The sequence below is a fragment of the Siphateles boraxobius genome, unplaced genomic scaffold (genome assembly GCF_051911475.1).
Source record: "Siphateles boraxobius isolate OS27281-9 unplaced genomic scaffold, OSU_SipBor_1 46, whole genome shotgun sequence".
In the NCBI taxonomy this organism is placed as follows: domain Eukaryota; kingdom Metazoa; phylum Chordata; class Actinopteri; order Cypriniformes; family Leuciscidae; genus Siphateles; species Siphateles boraxobius.
Window position 1 is genome coordinate 5,134,827 of NW_027509097.1, and position 27,974 is coordinate 5,162,800.

General features: G+C 36.0%; 2 protein-coding genes across 2 annotated transcripts; one reads left to right on the forward strand and one right to left on the reverse strand.

The window, feature by feature from the left end:
• The first annotated feature begins 124 nt into the window (after positions 1-124).
• On the forward strand, positions 125-15,560 carry unc13d (unc-13 homolog D (C. elegans)). The gene is made up of 34 exons (XM_077200351.1): positions 125-400; positions 1,791-1,835; positions 2,007-2,054; positions 2,505-2,561; positions 2,638-2,745; positions 2,850-2,909; positions 3,186-3,252; positions 3,407-3,584; positions 3,668-3,712; positions 3,812-3,883; positions 4,036-4,105; positions 4,336-4,440; positions 5,318-5,410; positions 5,619-5,719; positions 5,864-5,981; positions 7,378-7,499; positions 7,612-7,702; positions 7,955-8,011; positions 8,124-8,221; positions 8,547-8,598; positions 8,711-8,841; positions 8,992-9,112; positions 9,239-9,391; positions 9,514-9,609; positions 10,240-10,446; positions 11,817-11,891; positions 11,987-12,066; positions 12,148-12,253; positions 12,506-12,577; positions 13,057-13,140; positions 13,217-13,337; positions 13,774-13,897; positions 14,964-15,160; positions 15,315-15,560. The coding sequence occupies exons 1-34, from the start codon at positions 335-337 to the stop codon at positions 15,416-15,418; spliced, it is 3,324 nt and encodes a 1,107-aa protein (XP_077056466.1). The 5' UTR covers positions 125-334; the 3' UTR covers positions 15,419-15,560.
• On the reverse strand, positions 15,547-27,921 carry unk (unk zinc finger). The gene is made up of 15 exons (XM_077200352.1): positions 27,672-27,921; positions 25,855-26,064; positions 25,590-25,766; positions 24,689-24,819; positions 24,424-24,559; positions 23,228-23,345; positions 22,442-22,526; positions 22,075-22,295; positions 21,418-21,483; positions 21,154-21,322; positions 20,252-20,350; positions 19,942-20,127; positions 18,692-18,876; positions 17,782-18,042; positions 15,547-17,087 (listed from the first exon to the last, which is right to left on the reverse strand). The coding sequence occupies exons 1-15, from the start codon at positions 27,821-27,823 to the stop codon at positions 16,950-16,952; spliced, it is 2,334 nt and encodes a 777-aa protein (XP_077056467.1). The 5' UTR covers positions 27,824-27,921; the 3' UTR covers positions 15,547-16,949.
• Positions 27,922-27,974: the final 53 nt, after the last annotated feature.

The window sequence follows — 27,974 nt, forward strand, 5'->3', positions numbered from 1 at the left end:
GTGAGAGAGGAAGGAAGATGGAGTGACAGAACAACAAGAGGAGACGACGTGGTAGCAGTTTCTGCTGTATGAAGAAACAGTTCAGTTGCAGGTCCGACCTTTAACAGGAAACGGCAACTTCCGCACCCTAAATGAAACACTGCGCTCCTAAACATGAGACGTTTGTGAAGACTCAACACTTGTGTCCATTTAAGCGGCTGACTCTTTGAGGAGCACTAAAGAAAAGCTGTCAGCATCCTTCACCTAAACTACATTGCTTGTGTTTCAGAGATTTGAATAATCGGGTGAGGAGTTTCTCATGTAAAGGAGTGTAGGTCAAAAACAGCCATAAAATATGGTACCAGTCCAAGATGGGGCATCATCCACACAGGGGGAAAATCTACTTCTTCCTCCTAAAGAGGTTAGTAAAATGTATGGCTATTTAAAAAATCTTTTTTATTTTTATTTTAAGTTTTTTTTTTAGTTTAAAACGGTCTTCATAAATTATTTTGAGGATTTTGAAATTATTAAGCCTGATATGTTGCATATCTTAAGTATGAAATGATTAGTTGACATGCCAAACAGTGACAGCAGCGTCCCACAGGGCTATATTTTAAAACACCTTTTTTAACCTTTTTTATAATACTTTTATAATTACCGTTCAGTTTTGCTGACCTCATTTAGTTGAGTGGTAATATTTGTACTTCTGAAAAATAATTTATCACACTACAGGACTATTTTGAGCTATTATTAATTGAAAAAATGCCAAAAGGTGATTAAAAATGGTACATTTTAACCTAAACTCTTCATGTTAAAACACACACACATGTTGGGTTTCCATGTTTTATGGGGACATTCCATAGACATAAGGATTTTTACAAACTGTATATTTTATCTCCTAACCTTAAACCCATCACACACAACTTTCTGCATTTTTACATTTTCAAAGAACCATCACTTAGTATGATTTATTGATTTATAAGCTGTTATTGTGGACATGTAGCTGATATACACACAATATATTCACAATATCACAGTCAATAGCCAAAACCACTAGTTTCTTTTCCAGGGCCACACATTTGTTCCTTTATTTCTTTTTCAGTAAGATTAAGGCTTCTTTACTCGCTACACACTAGAAATGTGTTCTGTCACAGAAAACCCCATTATTGTGGGCCACTGTCATGAGGTTTCCTTATTGCTAATAATAAGGAAGTGCATAGCACAGCAGAGACGACAGGCCAATATCACATATTTGCATAGGGATGTTCCGTGTAGAGCCTGGCACTTGATCATTAGGGTATATACTGTATATATATAAACCAATAAGGGTTTATGTGAAATTATATATGTGATTTTATATCTTGGAATAATTAGTAACCGACAAACATATGATGTAATAATTATGTCATGACCACAGAGTCTATGAATAAAGACTTAATTCATTCCCATATCAGTCGTATCTAACATGAATTTTCATGGTGATGATTTTTCCGCGGTCGGTCACCAGGTCTTTCCCCAGTCCTTCCCATTACATGACTTGGTGTTCACACACACATTCACACCTATGGACGATTTAGCATCTCTAATTCACCTTTACTGCGTGTTTTTGGATTGTGTGGGAAACCCATGCAAACTCCACACAGAAAGGCTTGACCTTCTTGCTGAGAGGCGACAGTGGTAAATACTGAGCCGCTGTGCCGTAGTAGTGTAAGAAGAACACAGAAATACTGTATTTGGATTTTGTTTCTATATTACGCTTTTGTACATTTATTAGCAATTACTTTCTTTGTTTTATATGTTTCTATCTGTAGTCCCACAATGAAAGTGCAGGGTCCACTCGGATCCGACCGAGACAGGTAGTGTATAAGTTCGCTTTCTTTTCTTTCTTTCTTTCTTTCTTTCTTTCTTTCTTTCTTTCTTTCTTTCTTTCTTTCTTTCTTTCTTTCTTTCTTTCTTTCTTTCTTTCTTTCTTTCTTTCTTTCTTTCTTTCAATTTGAATTTAATTGAAACTCTTGTTCTCTTTTCAGTCCTCCCCTGCACGGAGAATCGGCATGACCAGAAAACTAAACAGAAAGGTAATGAAATAATCCCTCTGTAATCTCTCATAAAATGTTTTTTTTTTAAATAAGTTTTTAAACTGCCACTTATGTTTTCAAAAGTAGGAGCATTTAAGTAATTACATCATAAAAATTTAAAATTTAAATGAATCATGTTAAATTAAAAACTATCAAAATAAAACCGGTTCTAAAAAAAGATTTTATTTGTTTATCTGCTTGTAGTAGGGATAATCAATAAACTATGAATAATTTACTGCCATTGTGAATATGACATATAATCATATAATCAATAAATAAGTTACTGTAATCTGATTACGAGTATTTTAAAATGTAATATAATCTAATTACAAGTACTTCATTTTTTTAATCTGATTACGTAATCAAGATTACATGCAATCAGTTACTACCCAGCAGTGAATAGGAAATTATATTATTTAAACCAATTATTATATTTTCTATATCTCCTAGGATTTCAAAGACTCGGAGAACCCAGAGGAGAGTGAAAAGAGACATAAAGAGAAGGAGGTAATGATTCATCAGAGTCAGATAACTTCAAGTTCCTGTGAGCATTGTGAAATAATGACTATTATTGTCCCTGTAGCTCAAACCGCTGTATAAGGAACTTCTGTACACGATCAATCATAGTTTAGGAAGACCACACACAAAAGAGCGATACAGTGCCAAGCAGTTTCAAGACTATATCAGAGAGGTAATACAACACACTTCTGGATTTTTTTTAGTAGTCTTGTAGTTGTTAAAGTATTGCATTTAGTATTTTTAATAATTGTGCCTTAAATATTCATTCTCTGACAGGCATTCTCCATGACAGAGGCAGAGCATAAAACCTTAAGTGAAAAAGTCCAGAGCTCATTGGTAAGAATAATGTCCAAAATTTTACATAAAATGATTATATAATCTCCTGTGTCATATATGTAAAATCTATAAGGCATAATGTACAGTCAGCTAGTCATTACTGATCAAGACCCCAGGAAAGTGTTATGTGTTCTCATGTGTACGGAAAAGCATCTGCAAACTTGACAGGCAACAAGATCGCAAGAAAAGCTTGCCTCTTACCGCATACCAGTGATGCTATTTTAGCTTGTTGTTTGTTTTTTTGTTTTTTTATTATGTACATTTCTCCATGACTAGGTCCCGATCTACTGCCTCGTGGTTACAGTGAAACAAGCTAAGGGAATTCTGGGGAAGGACATTAGTGGTATGATTTGATATGCATTTTATTAAACGAGGGTTGTTCATTTTACAGTTTAGTATAATAAACATAGAAAAACTTATTGGATTTTCAGACATTTTTAAAATAACTAATATCCTCTTACATGTGTCTGACCTTTTCTGCATTTTTGTATGAACAGGATTCAGTGATCCGTATTGCCTGCTTTCGATCCTATATGAAGACAAGGATTCTCATGTAGGTGCATCATCCAATAAACCTCAGAAAGCAGTAGTGCGGGATTCAGCTAAGGGGCAGGTGTTGCAGACAACTATAAAGAAACAGACTCTCAACCCCATCTGGGACGAGACCTTCAAACTGTGAGTACGCAAAACTTTTATAGAAAGTATTTGACCGGCTGTTTATGGATCGTTTTGTCTCAATGCTTGCTCCTCTTTTACAGAGAGTTTGAAGACATCTCAAATGCCAATTTCCACATTGAGATGTGGTGAGTGAAGATATTTTTTTTTAAATACTGATTGTATTGTACTGTATATGTTTTTAATATATTTTCATTCTAAATACCTCAGACATTTATGTTTTAAAGGGACAAAGATGAGGAGGTGTCACTAGTGCAAAAATTTGATGAGTTTCGCACAAACATCCATGGACTTAAAAGGTTTGAAACATTTAAGGCTTTAAAATTAGCTTTTAAAAGCTTTTACAAATTGAAATAAATATTTGAAAATTAAAGTATCTCACATAACATTTTTTTTTCCAAATGGTGCTGGAGTTTAATTTAATGCAGAGTGTTCATCTGTCTCTTCACAGGATGCTAAAAGATGCAAAAAAAGAGAAAGGCCAGGATGATTTTTTGGGGTATATTGTTCTAAAACTGAAGGTATTCTGCATCACACTGGTTAATGACTGCATTATTTTGATTTTCAACATATCAGACCAGTATCAAGCCCTGTCCCGCATCAGACACGAATATTGTTTTTGCAATATTATTTAAATACATATTATAATATGATATTATTATTATAATATAAAGTACACATACATCTCAATCTCTCATATTTCTGTTGCATGGCATGTGCTTCACTGTATATATGTGTGTGTTGTGGGCAGGACCTGCATTGCACAGAGGACACATGGTATAACCTGGAGCCGCGGACCGAGACATACCCAGACAGAGGACAGTGTCATCTTCAGCTTAAATTCATTCATAAAGAGGTGAAGGCTTTTTCTCCTGTGTGAATCAGCTGGTCATAATGTTGTCCAGTACTTAAAATTGTGTTTTTTGATTGGTTAAATGGTAAATATCACAAAAAGGATCTTCCACTGTGTTGCAAGTACTTTTTTAAGAAGTGTCATTTGAATGTATGTTTTTTTTAAAAGGGAAGTGCAACTGTGTGAATGACCATAGCATGTGGCCCTATTTTCAATTCATCTTGTAATGTTTGAGAACTTAACCTAAATATTCATGCATGATTATTTATGGCACGGTTATTATCATTAACTAAAATAAAACCAAAACTGTTAAAAAACATTGTTAATCCAAATAAAACTAAAATATAATATAAATAAGAGATGAAAAACTTAAACTAAAATTAGAAATGTTGCCTTGGCAAATAACTTAAATAAATTCGAGTTGAAGCACTAAAATGACTAACTGGAAATAAATAAGAACTAAAACTGAAATAAAAATCAATGAAATCTAATAAGTAATATTTAGAAAAAATCATAAAAATGACAAAAGCATATAACAAAATATAAACTAAAATTAAAATGAATGCTGAAAATATAAAAATAAATACAAATATTAATTTAAAATGTGAAAAAAAAACTATAATAGTATACAAATACTGAAATAACACTGATGTTATCCAAAGGGAATGACTAACAAAGTGGTAAAGTTGTAAGAGACAATTGGATAAAAGCGTTAGAAAGACTATTTCTTGACTGTTCTTAATTGACTCCTTTGAAATAGACCAAAAATAAGCCTAAACCAGAGATAAACATTGCAACCTGTCTGTTAGACTTTTAGTACACTTCATATATAGTTTATTTACTTGATTGTTGAATCTGATGGTTGAATTATGATTGGCAGAGAGATGAGAACCTGAGTGCTGGACGGAGTCCTTATGTGAACTACTGTGGCATCCTGCAACAATTTGTTCAAGCTCATATCTCTAAACAACAGGTACCGTAAATCTTTAACCGAGAATTTATGAAAGCTTCTCTAAAAAAATGATGAAATATCTTTCTAAAACGGCCACTGTTTGTGTAAGCTTCAACAACACTTCCTTCTGCACTACTGCTTATATACTGTAAAGTATTCTTTTAACAATATTTTCTGCATCTCTCTTTCTCTTTCTCTTGTTCATCCCTACTCTACCCTCACCCCTCAGGACAATAACCCGTGGAAGGGAGAGTTGTGTGGGGAGGGGACGGCCCTGCTCGAGTACTATGCCAACCAGAATGACATTTCCCCTTTCCTCCAAGACTTGGCGTAAGAACATGTCATATAATATTGCTCTTAACATATCTGCACTCAACAGTGTTTGTTGAGCAGTTTATATGTAATGAATGGAGTACATGCTGACTGATTTAAATCTATTTTGCATTTGTGTGGGTTGTTTGTGGGGCTAAACAGGAAGTGGGTAGCATACAGCAAACTTTACCAAAACCTGGAGGTGGACTCAACCGTGCTTTTCCAGCAGCTAACCAGTATAGAGTATCACTGGTGCCAACAGGAACTCCCCCACCAGCAGGTTAGTGATTCTTGTGTCGTTTGTTAGCCTATGTGATATGAAAGTTGACACATACAGATTTCAGAGTGGGTGTTGATGTACAGAATTAGAAAGTACTTCCTCTGTGCATCACATGCAGGAATGTTGCAACAGTTTTTTATCACATAAATCATCAGTGTTTTTAACTCATATCATGTCTTCAAATCCAAACGTCATGTTTGTGGTAAAGTTGAGCTGTCTTTGCTGACTCAAGAAAGTAGCAAAAATGTTTCATGGCAAACTTTTTTGTCTATTTCTGCTGTTTTTGTTTATATATAAAAATACTGTATACATATATACAGACTACCGCTTTTTTTTTTAAAGACAATACTTTTATTTAGCAAAAATGCATTAAATTGATCAAAAGTGACAATAAACATATTTATAATGCTAAAAAGGATTTCTATTTCAAATAGAACTGTCCTTTTGAACTTTCTATTCATAAAAGAATCCCGAGAAGGTTTCCACAAAAATATTAAGCTGCACAACTGTTTTCAATGTTGATAATAAAAATGTTTCTTGAACAGCAAATCAGCACAATTGAATGATTTCTGAAAGAGCATCTGACACTGAAGACTGGAGTTATGAAAATTCAGCTTTGCATCACAAGAATAAATTTCATTTGAAATTATATTAAAATAGAAAACAGTAAATTTAAATTTGAATGGGTTTTTTTCACAATATTTTTTTTACTGTATTTCTGATAAAATAAATGAGAGACTTTAAAAACCTTACCAACCCCAGACATGTATATGCATATGCTGTATATATGTATTATATGTAATATATATATATATATATATATATATATATATATATATATATGTATATGTATATATATATATATATATATTATGTCCACCTAAGAACATTTACATTTTAACCCTTTATTGAAATATTGTTCAAAATGATTTCATATTTTGTTAATTTTTTTATTTGTGATACTGCAGTGAAACATGCAAAACTAAGTGGACATAATCTTTGGACAGGCAAGAAATCAGGAACACCTGCAAAAACAAGAGAGAACCAAACAAATAATAATTAATGATTATATTATGGGCTTTTGTCTTGCATAGTAAAATAAAACCTGTAGCTGTACACGTGGTAATCTTCAATTGTTACCTTTAAGAGGTATTTATACCTGATTTGACCCATAAAAATTAGATTTGTTGGTATAAATGATTGCATATACATACTGTAGGTTAGTTCAATGTTAGGTTATAGTTCAAATGTTTTTGTCTTGAATAAAAGCAGTTAATTTACCATTTTTAGGTTACCATTTTTAGTTTTTCTAGTGTACTTTGCCTTTTTTTGACAGATCATTTTGATAATCAAGATAACCTTTACCAAGTTTAGTGTTTTGTTTGTTTGCTAACAGAAACAGGAGCTAGGTGACTCTCTGCATGGGTTTCTGCAGTATGGGCTCTGCTTAGTGTCCAAATACAGGGACATCTATTCTCCAACCCCTAAAACAACACCACGGCTACATACACTGCTCAGGTAACACACACAGACTTACATAACATAAGTTAACCATGGATAATTTGTTTCTGTCTATATTGTTTTTATTCAGAACTCCCATAAAGTATATTTATGTTTTGTGTTTATATAGAGTTCTTGTCCAGATTTGTAAGACCCGAGCATTTCAGAAGCTCAATCCTGCTCAATTTGACTTGCACGTTGAGGTCACAGATGCTGTTGTTGTGAGTTTATTTTATATATTCAATATTACACCACAATAAAATACGTTTTGCACACCTGTCCAATATAGTGTTTTTCTGTGTACAAGAAACAGGCCAGTTTTGGGACTTTATATGTATGACTCAATTCAAATATTAAAAAAATTATACACATTTCAACTTAATATTTTAATCACAAATTTTTTAAATAATGGTTATTTATTTAAAACCTTTTAAAAGTCTCAATCACCTAAAAGCGTGTTCCTTTTCTCCCAGAATGGCACCGTAGAGTGGTTTAACATCAAAAAAGGTTTACATCAGCCCATGACCAAGGTGAGAAACCATGCAGATTATTGACATTCATTCTAGATGTATATAGAAAATATAGGCTATTATTCCAATAATTTTGTGTGAGTTTAGGTTCATGATATTTGCTCTTTGACAGGATCTGTTAGAGAATGTCAGCGCCCTCTCTCGGTTGATTGGAGAAGTGCAAGAAGACGTTCGGCTCAGTAAAGATGTCTGGAATAAGGTGTTTGTCAGGTAAGAATAATGAACTGTATATACTAATGCATTTAAACTATAATTTATAAAGTCGTTTTCTGTTGTAATTTAGTCAGCTCATTGACTCCCAACCATTGAATTTCTTCAGGATGTCGGTGCTGAATATATCTGCTGCTCGTTGGATATATTTGCATTATGTATACTATATTATGCCTAATCTTCACCATTCTTAAACTTGTTTTTTCGCCATTTTTGTGCCACTTAAACAATGGTCAGTTAATTTGATTGCTATTCTTGTCCATCACCACATCCTGACAAGTAGTCTTTATGACTCTCTTTGTAATAAAATACTCTCTGTTTCCAGTGCTGTGCAGTTGGATGTTTTCACTGTGGTTTACCAAAAACTGGACTCTCTGGTGAGAATCAAGAAATATACATAAAAAACTACTCTGCATTTCTTCTCTGATAAGACTTTTTGTATGGTCAGTAGATTATTGGTTGTCCCTTAACTGTTGTGTGTGTGAACAGCTGGCTGATGAGCTGCGAGCTACACTCTCTCAGTTGGAGAATCAAATGGATCAGCCGCTGGCAAACAGCCTGTTTCCTGTATATCTCACATTGCAAGCCATTCACAAAGACAAAGCCTTCTTACAAAAAAGGTCGGATTTTTGCCAGTGTTAATATTTAATCTGAATGCATTTTGTTCAAATCCTTGAGAAAACCTTACCACAACGTCAGCTAAAGTCCTAAAAATGCCTGGGGTATTTTCTGTCTTTATCACAAACATGAAGTATTGATTTTTCTTATAGAGGGAAGTTACTGCAGCTCACAAATTTCCATGAGGACTTCAGAGATGCTCTTCCATATTGGTTAAACAAAGCCTTTAGCACCACAATGGCGAGGGTGGAAAAGGCTGTGCATGTGGATCAGGTAAAAACTGTTTTATCATTGTTCTTATTAATTCACATTAAGCAAAATTTTAAATGCTGTGATAAGTTGAACATGCTGACTTTAAAAGGTGAAGCTACATACTCGCATCGTGTGTCTCTCTTGTAGTTGCAGCCGCTGCAGACTGGAGCAGTTCCCATCAAGCACAGCTCTTCTGCAGTGGACATTGCAGCATGTTTGCATCCTGTTGCTCAGCTCTGGGAACAGTTGAGCTGGCCTGACCCGGAGGAGGCCTTCATGCTTATGGTCAAACTCACAGAGGTACACACATGCACACTAAAATTGTAGCATTTAATTCAACTGTGGGATACAATGGATGTGCATTTTACAGTGTGACAAGTGACAGTGGCTCTCTCTTAATTTGTGTGCATTGTGTGTTACAGGATGTGTGTAAGATTTCATCGACATACTGTCAGATGCTGAAGGCTCGAGTCAAGGAGCTCTCTGTGAACTCGGATCGAGACAGTGCTATAAAAATGGTGAGATGATAATGATGATGTCACTCATATTCATTGTACTTGCTGCTCAAAATCCTATTCTAAAGGTTTCTGTCTATGCCTGGATAGTGGTTAGAAACCATGAGCCCTATTCATAGCCCTATGTTTCACAGACATATTGTCAGCCCCATTCGAAAAAAAGACTTAGAGCAACGAGCTAATCCAGTACGGAATTTATGTGATGGCTGATATTTAATTATTTGAATGTACCCTTTTTTTATAAGTAATTTGCATGCAAATATGTTGATATCTGGATTACCTTTACTTTTGATTAAAATAATGGGTAATACAATGGTTGGTTTATGTTCTGCTTAAAATAAAATAATATAAAATAAAAAGCATACATCCACAGCACATGCTTATGTTTAGAAACATATATGAATAGTGATATAGATGTCATTCTTTTAGATTTCTTTCAGATGTGCATGGAAAATTACTTATTCGTTCTATACCTAGTTGTTAGCTGATATGTAGCATATTCTGTCTGGTTTATATAATAATTTGTATTAACATCTTCTCATGTGATGCATGTTCTTTAACTCTGCGTGATGTTTTAGCTTGATTTTTATGATTATCTGCATTTGGTTATAATTGTATCTCCTCATGGTTTAGCTGTGCGTGGTCGTGAATGATCTAGAGCATCTGCACACCGTTCTAGCACGTCTGCCACAGCGGCTAAACTGGGCAGGGCTCCGGGAACGCACGCAAAACGTGATTGGAGAAACTCAGTTCCAGAATACACTTCCATCACAGCTGCAACACACACAGTCCCTCCTGAACCGAGAGATCCGTTCTGCTGTCGACACGCTCGGGAAGAAGGTATCATAACTGCGATTACATTATCAATGGCATCATTTGAGAGATTATTTCATTTGTCATTTCATACTGTAGTTTTATATCAATTTTACTTTTGAGAGTACAATCTGTATCTCCAAACTGGCATCTATACTCAGTGTTACGTAATCAGATTGCTTTAAGTAACGAGTAAAGTCATGCATTCATTTTGAATTTACAACTAAATATATGAGTTACATTTTCAAATAAGCAACACAAGTGGCTTAGTTTGCCCATTTATTGACTGACAGCTCTCCTGTCCCCATGTTGAGAGAAATTGTGAGTAAGGCCAGTGGCGTTGTGTGTAAACATGATGGTTATTGTAGTTCTACACTAAATGTCCGCTGGCAGTTACTCATCTCACTTGCACAAAAACAGATTCCGTATTCCTCAAAATGAATAAAAACAGTGAAATTCAAACTCTGAATATTACACAGACCTCCAATAATTAAATATGTTAAATAGCACAAATATACTTTATGTATTTAATCTCACTTTATAGACTAATGTCTTTGCTGCTTACCTTTGAGGATCCAATTCAACCATACTAATAAGCTAAAAGGAAACACTTTTTTTTTTTTGCTAAAGTAAGTGTTGAACTTTCTTCTCCTGCATCCTATCCCAGAATGGCTGCACAGCTGAAAGGTTTGTTTGAGCTGTGCCCTCCACTGTACAGGCGTGAATTTACATTTCCTTCAGCCTGAGGCTTTTTGTTTCACTTTTGGTGTGAAAATAGAACCAAAAATAGAACTTTTTTGTTATAAAAAAAATAAACAAGCAAGGCCAGCCCAAGTGAGAAAAAGTAATGCAAAAGTAGCATAGCCCATTAGTTTCCATAAAAAATTAACCAAGTAATACAATTAGTTACTTATAGGGAGTAATGCAATATTGTACCGCATTACTTTTAAAAGTAAATTTCCCCAACACTGTCTATTGTACTGTTGTCAAAGTATGATGGGAATAACCTGCTCTAAATAAATAAATTCAGCCTGATCTGAAAGGTTCTCATAGCTTTCAAACATTTTTCATAACATGGCTATTGTTGAACAGAGCAAACTGGTGGTGTTATAAACGTTCCATGAATGATGTATGATCTTTTTGAGAACATAATTAAAGACCAGATAACTTTGAACAAATGTATTACCAATGTTACTGGAAGAATGTTTGTTCATAACTTTGAGTGAGCCGTCCTTGCCACAACGTTAGCTAGAACATTCCCTGTTAGATGGGAATAAGCCACTTTCCTCAGAGTAAGATTAACATGCCAGTTTTTCTATAAGAATAAGAGAGTGCTCAGTGATGCTTTCACAAAACAACTAAAACACATTTTATCATGTTGTTGTCACTCTTTTTAGTTAAAAACAGACATTGAGACACATGTTCGCAACATGGCTTCGCGTCAAAGACTTCCCTCCAGAGATACAGAGGAAGTAAGGCATTTGTTTTTGAGTTTTATGAGCTAGAGGTTTAAAATTACTTTTTTCGAATCCACTGCAATACTGAGTTTTTAAATCTCTATTTTCAGGCTGTGGTTCCTTTAATGAAATATCTGGAAAAAGAGTTGCAGTATATGAATGAGAATTTGGTTCAGGAGAATTTTAACAGGTATCTTAACTTTTTTTTTCTTCGGCGTGACTATATCTGTATATTTTAGCCTTCTTGATATCTTTTAATTGTGTTTTTCAGTCTTCTTACTCCATTGTGGATGAACTCAGTTAAGATTCTGCATCAGATGTCTCAGCTAGAGGACAGTCACCTGGTTTACTTTCAGAGATTACTGTACACACTGCAGGTTAGTTCGGCCTTTCAGGCTAACCCTAAATATTACATGTAACTCGTCCCACACGAATGCTACTTCAAAGCGTGTGGTTTGTTTCTAAACTGTCAGAATTACAATTTTCTACCCAGAACCACATATTAATACATTGAAAATAGTCAGAATGCCTTAGTAACTTCTTAGCGCGGTGGAAAGTTTTGCATAGATAAATCACTCCTCATATTTTTTTCAGAAACGCAAACATCTAGTATTTGTTTGTTTTGTCAGTGTTTAGAACAGTGTTTTTCTGCTGAAGGGAATGGACTACCTAATGAAACACTACATACTGAGGAATATAAGGTCAGTGTTATTTATGCTCTTGTTTTTATATCTGTTTGTTACAGTAACAGTAAAGACATTTATAATTTCTATTTCAAATAAATGCTGTTTGTTTGAACTTTCTATTCGTCAAAGAATGACAATTTTTCACTAAAATATTATGCAGAACAACTGTTTTTAACATTGGTAATAAAAAAGCTCCAAATCAGTATATTAGAACGATTTCTGAAGGATCATGAGACATTGAAGACTGGAGTAATGATGCTGAAGATTTAGATTTGCCATAACAGGAATTAATTACATTTTAAAAACATATTTAAATAGAAAACACTTATTTTAAACTTACTACTTACAATATTTCACAATATGACTGATTTTACTATTTTTGACCAAATAAATGCAGCCATGGTGAGCATAAGAGACTTCTTACAAAAAAAGAAAGAAATCTTACCAACACCAAGCTTTTGAACGATTGTGTATCCATGATTATTTTTCCTCAGACGTTGCGGGTAAACCTCACGCAAAACTCTTTAAGCTCTAATCAGCTGATAGAGAAGTTCTTCGAGAGGAAGGTGTGGGAACAGGTGAGATCAGAGTATGAAATTAACCATAAGATCCAACAAAGTGTTCCTGACATGGATTTGTTTACATTTCTTACAGAAAGTGTTTAATGGTGAGAAATACGGAGCCGTCACTCTCATAACCTCGTTCAAACGCTCAGAGGAGAAACTGCATGTAGAGGTTCTCAACGCTGTCAATCTAATTCCCCTCGACTCAAATGGTGAGAAGACAAACGCTCTCCTTTAATATTATGCTTGCTAATCTAAAAGAATGTGGAAATCTGATGAATCATGAGCTAGAGGGTCTTTTGTGGAACACAAAATAAAATATTTTGAAGGATGTCTGTTACCAAAAAAGTTGATGGGCCCCATTGACTACCATAGATACTACTACTATCGTTTGGTTACCCACATTCTTAAAGTTCAGCAGAAGAAATAAATTCATACAGGTTTGGAACAACATTAGGGTAAATAAATGATGACAGAATTTTCCTTTTTGGGTGAACTATCCCTTTAAAAATATCTAAATGTCACTGCATTAGATACATTTCAGAAGTGGCATCGGCACATAAATGACGCTGCAGCTTTTCTCAGAACTAATTTTGTGCCTCTGATCCCTGTTGATCCTTTAAAACTGGATTGTTTTGTTCATTACAGGTTCCAGTGACCCTTTTGTTCAGCTGTCTCTTGAACCAAGACACGTGTTCTCAGAAGTAGAGTCACGATTCACCAAAATCAAGAACTGTGATCTCAACCCATTGTTTGAAGAGTCCTTTGAATTGTATGTAAACTAAGCACTCACTCTCATGGCAACAAACACCCTTACGGATTCAGTTCACTTTTAGAATCTGAAGTCATACAAAAATCCCTCTTTTCTCATTGGCTGGGTATTTAGATAAACAGATGTAGAGGATTTACATTAATTTGGAAAAAATTATGTTTTGTGGTCTATAATAATAGACAGCCAATGTTACTCATTGAGGTTAATTTGTGATTGAATAATTATCTAAATTTTTTTGGAGCTGGACACGCATTATGCAGCGAGGGAGATGCTGATAACTATGCCACACACACACTTTCACTTTCAAGCTCTCTTTTAGTAAAAGCCCCAAATTTAGGGTGTTTACAAAACAAGAATGTACTAAAAACAGAAAAGTTTTTCCTTTGGTCAAAAACCTTGAAAAAATGATATACGATCCGGCCAAATCACAGAGATGTCGATTCGCACGGGATTGATATTATCACAGGACCTCAGTGTTCGGCGAAATATAGTAGGTAATTTGCGGGGGAATTTTTACTTTACAAATTACAGACATGGCCGATTCGCACGGGATAAAGATCTCAGACAACCTCCGCAATTATTACAAATTACTAGAGGTCACCAGGTAATACTTATCCCGTGCGAATAGGGCTTTAGGCTCTTTATAAAAGCATCTCAGTAACCTGTATCACCCGTGTTCACTCATTAGCCCAATCTACATCATTTAGCTCATTAGTTTGTTGCACATCCTAACAACATTAGTAGATTGACAAAGAGAACATAAAAACTGCTAAATTGAATAGAGATGTGGGTGTCTTTAGTGCAGGGGTTCTTGACTCTGGCAGTCGAGGTCCACTTTCCTGCAGATTTTTTCTCCAACCTCGAACACACCTGAACAAGCTAGTCAAGGTCTTCAGCATTACTAATAAGTTACAGGCAGGTTAGTTAGATCAGGGTTGAAGCTAAATTCTGCAGAAAAGTGGACCTCAAGGGCCAGAGTTGAGAACCCCTGCTTTAGAGGATCCAAATATAAGCGCTATTGCTGTTTTATGGTTGTAATGTGGTTTCTGTCCTCTGGGGATAACAGTTCCGTTACATTAGAGAAGTGCCAGTCTCCAGGAGCATGTCTGCTGGTGACAGTGCTGGACCATGACACTTTGAGGAGCGATGACTTCGAAGGAGAGGCGTTTCTGTCTCTTAAGGCAGTGCCAGGAGTCGGAGGCGGACCCCATAATCCAGAGCCCGCACAGATACGCCTACCTTTGATGCACCCCAAACCCAACAGTACGTCACCTATATGCACCCCGTTTAAAATGAGATTGGAATGACAGGGGAGATTGACAAATGACGACAAAATTTACTTTTTTCCCCCGTTTAAGCATGTTATATGTATCATGTAGCAATTCAATATGCTCTTGTGCCATCTCTGTTTTTGTAGGTGAAAATACTTTGAGGTTACTTGAAGCCAGGAAGGGTGAAAAAGAAGCTCAGGCCTTCGTTAAGTTACGCAGGCAGAGAGAAAAGAAGTCTCAGGAAGCCTGAGAGGACATAAACATGAATCAACAAGAATATTTTTCACTTTTCTGTCTATTGTTATATAAAAAACATTATTTAATGCCCAACTTTTTAAATTAATGTAATGTGTAATTATGATATTAAAAAAATAAACATTTTCATCCAAAAATATACATTTATTGTCTTTTACAAAATCAGACTGAGACACTGTATAAGGACAAAACTTGAGCATGTGATTTCTGAATTCACAGTGAAGTTCTGTTTCAAAGGAAGTCATCTGTTGAGCATCCCATATAACTGTGCCTTCAAACTGAATTCAACTAAAAATCATCCAAATAAATCGAAAGTCAAGCCCTCTTTTGACAGCCGTACCTTATGACTGCTCTTATGTTTGGTAATCAGTGCACATGATTTATGGTGATTTATATTCTCCACGTGTTCACATAAAATGCCTCTACATAAACAGAAAGCTGCAGTTGGGAACGTGCTGTTGGTTTAGTAAACTTAATCATTCAATCAATGCATTAAATAAAAAATGCACATTCTAGGAATTACATAAAAAGTGTTCGCCCCCTTGCTTTTTGACCTCCAATTTACCATGACAAAAAAAAAAAAAACCTGAGAATGAAAAGCTGCAAAACTTTTTTTTTTTTTTTCAGTTTCATTTAGCTGTGTAGCAGTCCCCTGGAATTTCTCCTTTAAAAAATCCTACAAAAGTAATTGTAAATTTCCTATATAGCTACCTACTATGCTAATCTGTATTAATTACAAAATCTTCCTGTCTGGTAAAAGTCGTTTAAGCTGCACTGAAGATGCACAAACTGCATTTCTTCTGTAAACATTAAACATTTCAGAATGTTTTGGAAGGACATTCCACATTTCGACTTATAGATGTTGTAAAAAAAAAGAAAAAGAAAAAAGGATTGTCTTACTATATACGTGTTGTATGTTTTATGCTTCTACATAAAGCATATAGGGAATATCAGAATTTGGTATGCTAATCACTTAAATAGTTCCTTAATCACTCTTAATGTGTTTCATGTAAGCACTAACTCAATTATTAGTGCTTCACAAAACCTAGATAAGGTCTGAATACTAATACAGGTTATGTTCTCATTTAAAATACATGGGAAATTATGATTACGAGACATAGGCATATTATTATATACGTGATGTTTTGTCCCCACAATAAACATGAAAATATCACAAACTGATCATGTATGTCCTAATGTTTTCTTTTTGAGGAAGAAAATGGTCCCACTGAGGTTCAGGACTGATTGCATGCTAGTGTAAAGGATATGGCATGTCTTATTGATATGGTCAATATGTATCTAACAAGATCATATTTCTCAAAGTCTCAGCTTTTAGCCAAGATAAGGCTGAGGTGGTTTCAATTCTTTTAGATTTGGGCTTTGTAGGATACATTTAGCCCCATCTTTAAACCGAGAACTTCGGCAATATCCAAATGAGATCCGGTGAAGGGTCAGGGTTTATGTTTAGTGTCTGGATTATAGCATTAGAATTACGTCAGAGTTTATGACTAGGATATATTAATGCTCTACTGGTGTTCGGTACACAGCGGGCATTCTGTCGAGGATGCACATCGTTCGCAGTGAAGTCCATGTTGACATGGTAACGTCACTGATCCCATCTCATCGCATGATAGACAATACAATCTCTGCTTCCTGAACACAGCCTGAAAAAAGGAACAAGGCACAGAGAGAAGACAGATTAAAATACAGTCCAGCATGCCTCATTACCTTATTATTAATCTAACTGAGCTCTACTTGTCAGATTATTAGGTGAACCTTGAAGAAATCTCCATGTCACATGTTACCAGAATCATAACAGAAAAAAAGATGAAATTACATTTTCAAATTATTTTTATGGCAATGAAACATGTCCCCCCTTTTATTATCACAAAAATATTGTATCTAGAATGTAAAGCACAATTGCAAGTTAACTTGATGGTAATATTTGTTGTTCAGAAAAAAGAAAATCGCTAAATAAAATAACCCTAAAATTAAAACTGACTACAAAAAACTAGCACAATGTATTTTAAATAATGTTATGTAAAATTTGATATTTCATTTATTTATATTAGTATTTTAAATAATATTATCTATGTTTAACACTTGGTTAAACACTTTACAATAAGGTTTAATTTATTAACTAACAATGAACAGTACTTTTACAGCATTTATTAAGTTAATGTTAATCTCAGCATTTTTAAGATCAAAAGTTGTATGTTAACAATATTTAACTGCACTGTGAACAAACATGAACATTAAGATTTGTATTAACCAATATTAACAATGGTTAATAAATGCTGTAAAAATATATTTCTCACTGTTAGTTAATGCATGACAGTTGTCAGGTGTGTGAATGACCTGTTCTACGGTGCGTAAGCAGGAGCAGATCTGTGCCTGCAGGCTGCAGATGGAGCTGAGTGGAAGTCTGTGCAGTAACTGTAGCTGGTGAACCTGTAGATGTGGGTTTTCTGCGTGCCGTAGGCTCTCTAGCGCCTCCTCCAGGAGAGCGGCTTGCTGCTGCGCCTCCACTTCAGCCTGCCGCGCTCGCTCCGCCTCCATTCCCAGCTGCCCCACCACATGACGTGCTTCCTCTGCGTCTGCTTTTAAGACGGCCAATGACTGTGGCAGTTAACAGAAAAGGTTGTTCAGAAATCGTGTCATCACAGTCATGAGTGCCTTTACATATTACAGCCCAGCGTTTATTTGTATTTGAAACTTGGCATATCATGAAGAACAACAGACTGAAAATGTTGGTAATTTTTTTACATGCAAACAGGATAGTAAATCATCACTTCCATGTGGAAGTCTTAAAGCTACAGTACCAACATCATCCTGATTCTTTTTTAGAATCAGAAAAAGGATGGAAAATGAGGTCAAGGAGAAAAAATATAACTATAAAACTGTGAAATGTGGTCCTTAAAATCCTTTCAGACACACACACAAATGTTGTGTTTTCATGTTTTATGGAGACTTTCCATAGACAATGGTTTTTATACTGTATATATTATATCCCCTTACACTAACCCTACACATCACAGAAAACTTTCTGCATTTACAAAAAATAGCACTTAGTATGATTTATAAGCTGTTTTCCTCATGCAGGCTAAAAAATGTCCCCACAAGGACAAGCATTTTGGATGCTGCCATCTTTGAGGGGACATTTTGTCCCCAAAATGTAGGGTTTACCAGGCCACACACACACACACACACACACACACACACACACACACACACACACACACACACACACACACAGATGGTGTCCGACCTGAGCCATCTGTCTCCAGCTGTGGTCCCAGTGTTTCAGCACCCTGTGTGCATCCTCCACTTCCTGTTTGAGACGTGACGCCTCGGCATACATGCTCCCCGTGGAGAGCAGGGCAGGGGGGGTACCTGGCGAGCCTTGGCCTGTCGGAAAATGTTCCCAAATACTGCTGTTCATGCCATTTAAACCTACAAAAACAAAATCATGTTAGACTGAATCCACTGCATTGTCTATCCAGTTCATTACAACAAAACAAAACTGCTTTGTTTTAAAAAGGCAACTGATAATTCAATTTAATGCTACATGTGACCGCTATATACGCTTTAAACAAGAATATTGATATAGTTATTTCACAAGAGGGTTAAACTCACCTTGGAAAAAAGCAGATACTGCTTAATAAGAGTTTAAGATGATTAACCCAGTTTAAAGGGGTAGTTCACCCAAAAATTAAAATTAGCCCATGATTTACTCACCCTGAAGCCATCCTAGGTGTGTATGACATTCTTCTTTTCAAACGAATACAATCAGAGTTATATTAAAAAATGTCCTGGCTCTTCCAAGGGAGTGACTGGGCACCATTTTTTTCAAGTCCATTCAAGTGCATCTATCCATCATAAAAGTGTCCCAAAAGGCTCCAAGGGGTTAATAAAGTCCTTCTGAAGCGAAGTGATGCGTTGGTGTAAGAAAAATATCCATATTTAAAACTTTATCGACTAAAATAACTAGCTTCTGGCAGACGGCCGTACGCATCGATTTACGGCTAAAGACTTACCCTTGAACTTGACTCCCAACATAATGCCGAACGGTTGCCCAGCCGTTTGTTTGAACCCCGAGAGGCGTTAAACCTTACGCTACTCCTACATCGTCAAGTGTTACTCTTTTGGCAACTTGCGTACGGCCGACTGCCAGAAGCTAGTTATTTTAGCCGATAAAGTTTTAAATATGGAAATTTTACTTACAAGAACGCATCGCTTCGCTTCAGAAGGACTTTATTAACCTCTCAGAGCCGTTTGGGACACTTTATGATGGATAGATGCACTTGAATGGACTTAAAAAAAATGGTGCCATTCACTCCCTTGGAAGAGCCAGGACATTTTTTAATATAACTCCGATTGTATTCATCTGAAAGAAGAATGTCATATACACCTAGGATGCTTCAGTGTGAGTAAATCATGGGCTAATTTTCATTTTTGGGTGAACTATCCGTTTAACACATCATTAACCCAGTCAGCTGCCATAAAAATAACACAAACCTAAAGAACCATGGGAGGTCCCCAAAAAGCTGCTTTCTGATTGGCTGGGCTGTGGTAACTGCGTTGAGAGGAATGGCGAATGGTGAGCTCTGATTGGTGGAGAAGGTGAGGGCGATCTGAAAGACGATGGGCTACTTAGGGAGCCAGGGATGTTGACAGGTGCTGAACTCTGTAACTGACTGCCTCCTGTGGAAAAAGAATAACAAAAACAGAATTGAAGATAGATGTCAAAGTTTAATTTCTGAGGTTATGACAGCAGCAACATTATCCTATCATCTTTTTTTGATAAGACTGTAAAGTCGTCACCAACCTAACATGAGGCCCATGCTGGGTAGAGCCGAACTCTCCAGACTTTTCTCAAGAGCTGAGACTCCAAAGTCATTCAGGTCCAGATCATCGAGGGCAGATTCTAGTGAAGAGGAGAAATATATGTTGTTTTAAAGATACAGAACATTCATAATTCCTTCTACTCAATAGTAAAGCTCAAGGAATATTTAAATGTATTTGTATGGATTGTGTGTTACAATGAGTGAGAAAGTTTGAGATGGAGCAGCTAAATCTGCAACTTCTGAGGAATCACCCAATTTTAAGCGCCAAACAGAGGAGAGTCTGCTGGCAAAAAGAGAACGCGACAGAGCTCGTAATAAAACAAGAATCAACATTGGCTTGGCATTTTGGAGATGGCGAGAACTAAGGGATTTAAAATGTTGTAAAGGTGAAGAGGAGATTACGTTTTTAGTACTCAACAGGTGAGTAATGTATTGTATTGAACAGATAAATTGTCATATGTAGCTCTCTAACAGAGTTCATTGTAAAGCATCATCTAATGTGAAGGGTCATTTCATTATGCTTGTTGTAGCGCTGTATTGGAATTTATTTTCAAGGAAGTGCCGTGTCTATTAACGGGTAAAGCTACTGTAACATATTCAGCTAGTAAGATTGAGAAAATGGTTATATGTCTTAAGTCTAGTAGTGAATGTTTTGTGAGCAGTAGGATAATCTCTCTCTCTCTTTTTTAGTCATGAGAAAGAACTGTATTCATCAGCACAGTCATGAAGAGCTGAAGCACAACCAAAGACATTTTCTCCTGCAAAATGCATGGTTTCGTTTTTTTTAAAACGCTAAAAGGGCCAAAAGTTACATAGTGTACCTTATAAATTTTGTAACATAATTTAATTTTAGGGTGTACTATCTCCCTAAACAATCACTCACCCACTACAGACTCCACTGTGTCACTTGTAGGGTAGAAAGGAAGAGCGTTGGCGTTCATGCCTGAAGAGAGGCCGGGGGGTGCAGGGCTGGGTGGGGTGGCTGCCAGGCTGGAAGGTACGCTGGAGGACATACTGAGAGGACTGCCGACAGGCAGAACCACCCACAAATCCTGAAAACACACAACACGGAATAATACAAAAGGTGCTTGGCCTATTTGTAGTTCTAATTTATGTTTGTCAGTTTTGATTCAATGTGACTTAATACCTGTTTGCTATGCATGGAGGAAATATCTCTGCTGCGATGTTCCATTGAAAAACTTCTATATTTGGCCTGTATGAAAAATATGAAAATTGTTATAATAGAACAAAAAAAATTGTTTTTTCCATTTATGGAGATTTCTGGCAAATATTTCCACTTGTATGTGAAGCATCAATCTTTGGAATTCATTCAAATGTCATCAACTTTAAAAAGAGCTATACTACTGTTAAATAGTTTGGGGTCGGTACTTTTGATAATAATAAGAAATGTTTCTTGACCAGCAAATTAGCATATTAGAATGATTTCTGATGGATTATGTGCTACTGAAGACTGTAATAAGTAATGATGCTGAAATTTCAGCTTTTCTATCACAGGAATAAAATATATTAAATGCACTTAAATGCAGCCTTGGTGAGTTCTTTCAATCTTACTAAACCCAATTTTTCGAACAGTAGTGCATTTCTAGCCGATTAAATATTAAAGAGCAGAGCAAGAATTTGACTTTGTAAACTCATTTTTATGACTTTTCCTGGCCTGGAAATCATCATTTTTAAATTCTTAAGTTTTCCATGACAGAGAAAACCTTGTGTGTGTGCCAATAATACCAATGCCTTCAAACTGAGGCCTTAAAATAAAATAATTAAGAAAGTGTTATTGCTTTACCTGGTCTTCCCTCTCAAACCCAGGGGCTTTCCCATAACCCCCCTCTCCTCCTAGACAGGCATCAAGACAGGAGGACTCTTCAAACAGAACCCTTCCCAGCAGCCCTTCCTCTGTGGTGGCACTCGGGCCACTCTGGCAGAAGTCTTCAAAGGTATTGGGGCAGGAAGTTGCAAGAGGTGAACTGCATTGTACGGCCAGCTGCTCATCACTGACACTTACTTCTGAGAAGCAAACGGAAACGACACAATCATGATATACACCAAAATTAAATATTTCACTCCATCATTCACATTTACAACAGATATAAAACATCCAATACAATGTATAGTGTAAATAAATCACATAACTTTCCAAAATGTAACCTTACTTTCTAAATGAGCAAAAGCGCAGAATGGCCCTCTGGGACAGTTGCCACTCTGCTGAATGTCATTGCATTTGGTGGATTTGTAGATCTGCGGAGGAAAACATGAATTATTAGGAAAATAAGAAAATGCTAGTGGTGCTTGCCTATTTAAAAGCACCAAAAAAATATTGGGGTGTTGCTATGCGGTTGCTAGGGTGTTTTGGTTTCTTGTCTACAATAGTGTATAATCATGGTTCTCGACAAGAAGGGATCAGAAAGTACACAAAGAGGCATCAGGATAACTTAAAATCATTTAAAATAAGATAAAACAAGCATTAAAATAAAGTTAAAACGACAAAAAATAAAGATTTTTTACTTTAACCCCTTAACAACAGTTCAAAACGCCATAGGCACTTTTATACAGAATAATCATTTTGTACATGCCAAGCTCTAAAAAATTTAATTGGGTAAAAATTGTGATTAAACATATTTTAAAAAATCCTGTAAATTAGTTTCATATTAATTATAACCGAGCCCCACAATCAAACAAATTTGTTCTCTCATTTATTTTATTAAGTCGTGGCCATGATTTACAAATTTATTCCCTCATTTTAGTTAAATTGTTTCCAGTCTTAAGCCAAAGGGCCAAACAAAATTGCAACCTTAATAAGCAACACAAGCTAAGCATAATCAAATAGGCAGTTTTATTAGATCAGGTTCATAAGTGCGCAAGAACATAAATCTCCTTGTTTATGCTGTTAATGTTGATGTTAAACAGAGTTCAGCTTCATTAGATTGAGTATGAAATACCTCCGGGTGGAACTGTTGTTCTGTCCGCGTGTGGCAGTACTGGCAGCTTTCTCCGCTCTCACACTTACTGGGGTCTCCCCACTCGTCACTGTGCTTCACTGAGGGACACGGCAGGGCTCTTCAACAACAAACAAACATTATTAGCATGGAAGATGTCTGCCACCATCCTGCAGAGCAGGAAATTAAGTTCATTAAAATGGAATTGCACACACACATAGCGATCTTATTTTGTCAATACTTTTTAAAGAAATTGTTCAGAATAATTTTAAAATACAATTTTTTTTTATATATATATATATATATATAATTATATTAATATTAGATATTATTAGACTTAATTAATTTCATGAATTAATTTAAATTGATCGGAAATTAAAAAATGCAAACCAATAAAATTAATTCATTTATAATCAAAAATGGTGTCTAATAAAATTAATTCATAAAACTTGAATACTTCATAAAACCAAATTTATAAATCTATTTAAAAATGTAATCAATTTTAAAACAATGTGCTGTACAACATAAATTGTATACTGTGTATATTAAAACATGAATTTAAAAAAAACACCGTGAGCATCATGCGTGATTCAGTTTGTGCAGTAGATAAAACTACGGCACTCATTCTCACAGACACGCGCAGAACATGCAGACTTTTTAACGACACATCATTGGAGAGAAGCGATCTTAAACATCACTGTTTCGGTTGATGGTTTCGGCCCTCCAAAACTATTTCAGCCGAAATCAAAACAGCTGTTTCTGCTGAATATTTTCGGTTGTCGAAATTTCAGTGCATCGCTACACTATATCATTCCAAACCTTATTATCACTTTTACATGAAACACAAACAGAGAACCATAGCTGTCAGGATCCATTTCCATTCTTTTGGAAAGCAAATGAGAGTTTTGGCAGAGGAGAAGAATATTAGGGAATAACAGCTTAAATCTAGGTCTTTTCTTCACTTTAACCTATCACTTTAGAACACTTGGAATATAAAATATATCATTTTTGTCCCTTTTTCATCACCCTGAACTGTTGTTGTATGGAAATGATCAACGAAAAGATTCTCAGTTTGTGTCCCCTGAAAAAATAACAGTGTACTTGTTTGGAATAATATGACTGAGTAAATACTGCCAGTTTTTTGTGAGGTGAACTACCCCCTTGGGTTTTCTATACAATGAAGTATTTGTTGTTCAGACCTGTATTTGTGCTTATGAGGGCTCCGTCTGCGGTCTTTGCTGTTGTGATAGTAGGGACATGCATAGCCCTGACGGCACAACCGAGGAGGTTTTTTGCAAAGCTCAGTCTTGTAGTGGGAGAGCACAAAACTGTTGTCTGCATGAAGAAGATGGGCAAAGATCGACATGAAGAATGACACAAATGTAAAGTGACATTTTAGTTCATATTCAGGTTGAGTGTGTGTATGTGCATGTGAATATATGTGTATATGGAGGCTGATTTTACCTTGCCAGCGTGGATCTTCACTCAGGGTCTTTTCTATGAGTGCAGTGCTGGCCACAACTCCTGACTGCCCTTCTCCAGATGTTCCCTCAACCAATCCAGTCGCAGCTTGGGCTTCTAACACCTGAACCTCTCTGAACAAGAAATTAAAAATATAAATGTCAAACCAAGAAAAATATCCACAATGAACACTACCATTCAAAAGTTTGGGGTCAGTACATCTAAAAAAACAACACAAAAAATTATACTTTTATTCAACAAGGCTGCATTAAATTGATCAAAAGTGACAGTAGAAAAAGTGACAGTAAATATATGAATAATGTTAAAAGTTGTCAAATTAATGCTGTTCTTTTGAACTTTCTAATCAAACAAAGAATAAAAAAATCCTGAAAAAGTATCAGTTTCCACAATAAATATTAAGCAGCACAAATGTTTTCAACATAAAAAGAAATGTTTCTTGAGCACCATATTCGAATGATTTCTGAAGGATCATGTGACACTGAAGACTGGAGTAATGGTGCTGAAAATTTTGATTTGCCATCAAAGGAATAACATTAAATAAAAATGATTAACATTATTTAAAAATTACTTTAGCTTGTAATAATATTTCGCAGTATTACTGTTTTTACTGTATTTATGATCAAATAAACGCATAAGTTTATTGTGGGCATAAGAGACTTTTCAAAAATATGACAAAAATCTTATCGATGACAAAGTACATGGTAGTGAATCATAATAATAAATGTGGATGCAATACAATGAATGACTTCAATTAAAAATAACTTTTTTTTGTGCGTCACAAAAGAGAATGTATATAGGTTTTGGAACGATACGATGAATAAACGTTGACAATTTTCATATTCAGATAAACTATTACTTAAAAAATCAACTCCCTGGACCCTACCTGATGTCATAGACAGGGCTACGGAGGTCATGGGAGCCGTGAGCAAAGGCACAGTGAGGACCGTTCTTACTGCAGTGGCCCTTCCCATCGGTCTCGTGGATACAGGAGCCAGTCTTATAGTACCGCAGGTGATACCGCCTCTCTGTGTCTCCGGCTGTTCGGTGCAAAAACGGACACCTGGAAATAAATAAGTACATTAAAGACAGATATCAACATAAATTCAGACACTGTGGCTTAAAAAAACGAAGAATCTGCTGGTTCTTACTCATCTCCATCGGGACAATTCCCTGCGCCCTCGTCGTATTTAACGCAGTACACATCAGGGCTGTAATTAAAAGTTCCATCTCGTCTTCGAATTGGCCTCCGCCGTCTCTGGTTCAGGAAGTGCCAGTGGAAGCAGGTGAAGGGCCGGTGCTGAGTGCACTTGTGCTGCACGAATAGGGGACACTGCTCCGTCCTAAACTCTTTCAGATACCTTAAACAGAGAAAAAGGGGAAAGAAGTATAATATGAAAAATTAAGGAAGATAAAGCGCAAAGACGGATTAAAGGGGTGTAGCTACAACCTGAACTGACAAAACACTGCATGACAATCTACCTAGACATGAACAAGTTGGACTAACACCATAGCAAAAGATTTGTACTATCCGCAAATTTTTGACAAATTTGGCATGTTTCAGGCATCACACAGTCATAGAAATTTTTTATATCATGTAATTGGGATGTAAACACTATATATATATATATATATATACACACACACACTACTCGGCCAAAAAACAAAGGATTTAAATGGGCAACTGCATAAGAGTCTATGACTGGATCATTATTGCAGTGATCATTGTGTTTCTAGCACGTTATATGTTTGGCAACAGTTCTTAACTCTAAATTGATGGAGTGTGTAGCTTTGTGAAAGAATGCTTGGGAGGGAGCATAAATGTTGTGAGGTTATTTCCATCAAGAAGTGCATACATTCTGGAGAATGCAAGAGTCGAGCACTCCAGCACATCCCAAAGACTTTCAATGAATTTAAGGTCTGGACTCAGAGTCCCAATTCATGTGTGAAAATGATTCTTCATGTTCCTCCCAACCATTCTTTCACACTTTGAGCCTGATGAATCATTATGTGTCTTTCTACATGGTTGTTTAAGTAATGAAAAGTTACACACTCCATCAGTTAGAGTAAGAGGAACTGTTGCCAAACATATAACATGCTAAAAACATAATGATCACTGCAATAATGATCTTATCATAGACTCTTAAGCATTTGCCTATTTAAATCCAAACAGTTCCTTTTTTTGACCGGGCAGTGTATATATATGTATGTGTGTGTGTGTGTGTGTCTAGTTATGCTTAGCTGCATTATCTCCTCAATTTAAAAAAACTTGCCCAGTAATCAATCATGAACAATTGAACCTTACCCAGTAATCAATCACGAACAATTGGAAAAGTCCAAGAAATTTTTAAATAACATGGCAATGTCATATAAACCGCTATAATATCTATCTGCCTATGCTTGAATACTGTCCATGTCAATGGTGGTTAAAGCCCTGATGTAAATTAATAAAATCTTAAAATGTCTTTGAAAAGTCTACAGTGAATATAAATGTTTTGGTTTTGTTCAGCTATAAAAAGCTTTACCAACTAAATTTTGCTCTTTGTTCAATTTTCATTGATAATTTTGCAGTAGTAAATGACTACAAAGTGTATGATAAAATCAGGCAAATTCATTGGTCATAAAATGTGGTATCCTACTTGAATATTGGATCAAACAAACCACAATTTCACTATTCATAACATATCAGACTAAGCATTGTATAGCTCGCCTTTATTGTGTTTACAAATCACCAGACGACCTCTTGCTAGGATGCTCAGATGTATCCTTCAAAACATCATCCCAATACAATGCATGCATGCATGCATAGCATCACACTAACCTACTGGGCCTCCACAAAACACAACTCTTGATCCAGCTCATCACCAGAGCACACAAATACGCATCAGAGGCGTGTAAAATTAGTGATGCATGAAATATGTGATTTGCATGTGTAATAAGGTGGGTGTAAAGGTGTTTCGTTACGTACGTGTAGTGCTGGGGTTTCTCGGGCTGTGCGTGCAGCACGTTAGCGGGGGACGTCGTGCCACCTGCCGAGGGTGAGGAGCAGGAGGAGGACGATGAAGGTCCCAGGTTGACCGCGGCACCCGAAGAACCGGACTGAGATGGTGCTTTCGACATGATTTATCGAATTATGGCCATCAAACAGTTTAATATTGGGAGAGCTGCGAAGTCCGCATTCTTTTTCGATGTGCGCATGCGCCAGATCTGGCGAAGAGGAAATTCCGGGCCATTGTGATGACGTTTTAGTAGCGCGAGAATCGATTCTTTC

What these genes read in the sequence shown, in the direction of transcription:
- unk (XM_077200352.1), bottom strand. Translation starts at nt 27,823, where the DNA reads ATGTCGAAAGCACCATCTCAGTCCGGTTCTTCGGGTGCCGCGGTCAAC. An exon ending in CCTCCATGCATAGCAAACAG is followed by an intron (nt 21,323 to 21,417) that starts GTATTAAGTCAC and finishes GTGTGTTTTCAG; the next exon opens with GATTTGTGGGTGGTTCTGCC. An exon ending in GCTTACGCACCGTAGAACAG is followed by an intron (nt 17,088 to 17,781) that starts GTCATTCACACA and finishes TCCTTTTTTCAG; the next exon opens with GCTGTGTTCAGGAAGCAGAG.
- unc13d (XM_077200351.1), top strand. Translation starts at nt 335, where the DNA reads ATGGTACCAGTCCAAGATGGGGCATCATCCACACAGGGGGAAAATCTA. An exon ending in CGGCTACATACACTGCTCAG is followed by an intron (nt 7,500 to 7,611) that starts GTAACACACACA and finishes GTGTTTATATAG; the next exon opens with AGTTCTTGTCCAGATTTGTA. An exon ending in TACATACTGAGGAATATAAG is followed by an intron (nt 12,578 to 13,056) that starts GTCAGTGTTATT and finishes ATTTTTCCTCAG; the next exon opens with ACGTTGCGGGTAAACCTCAC.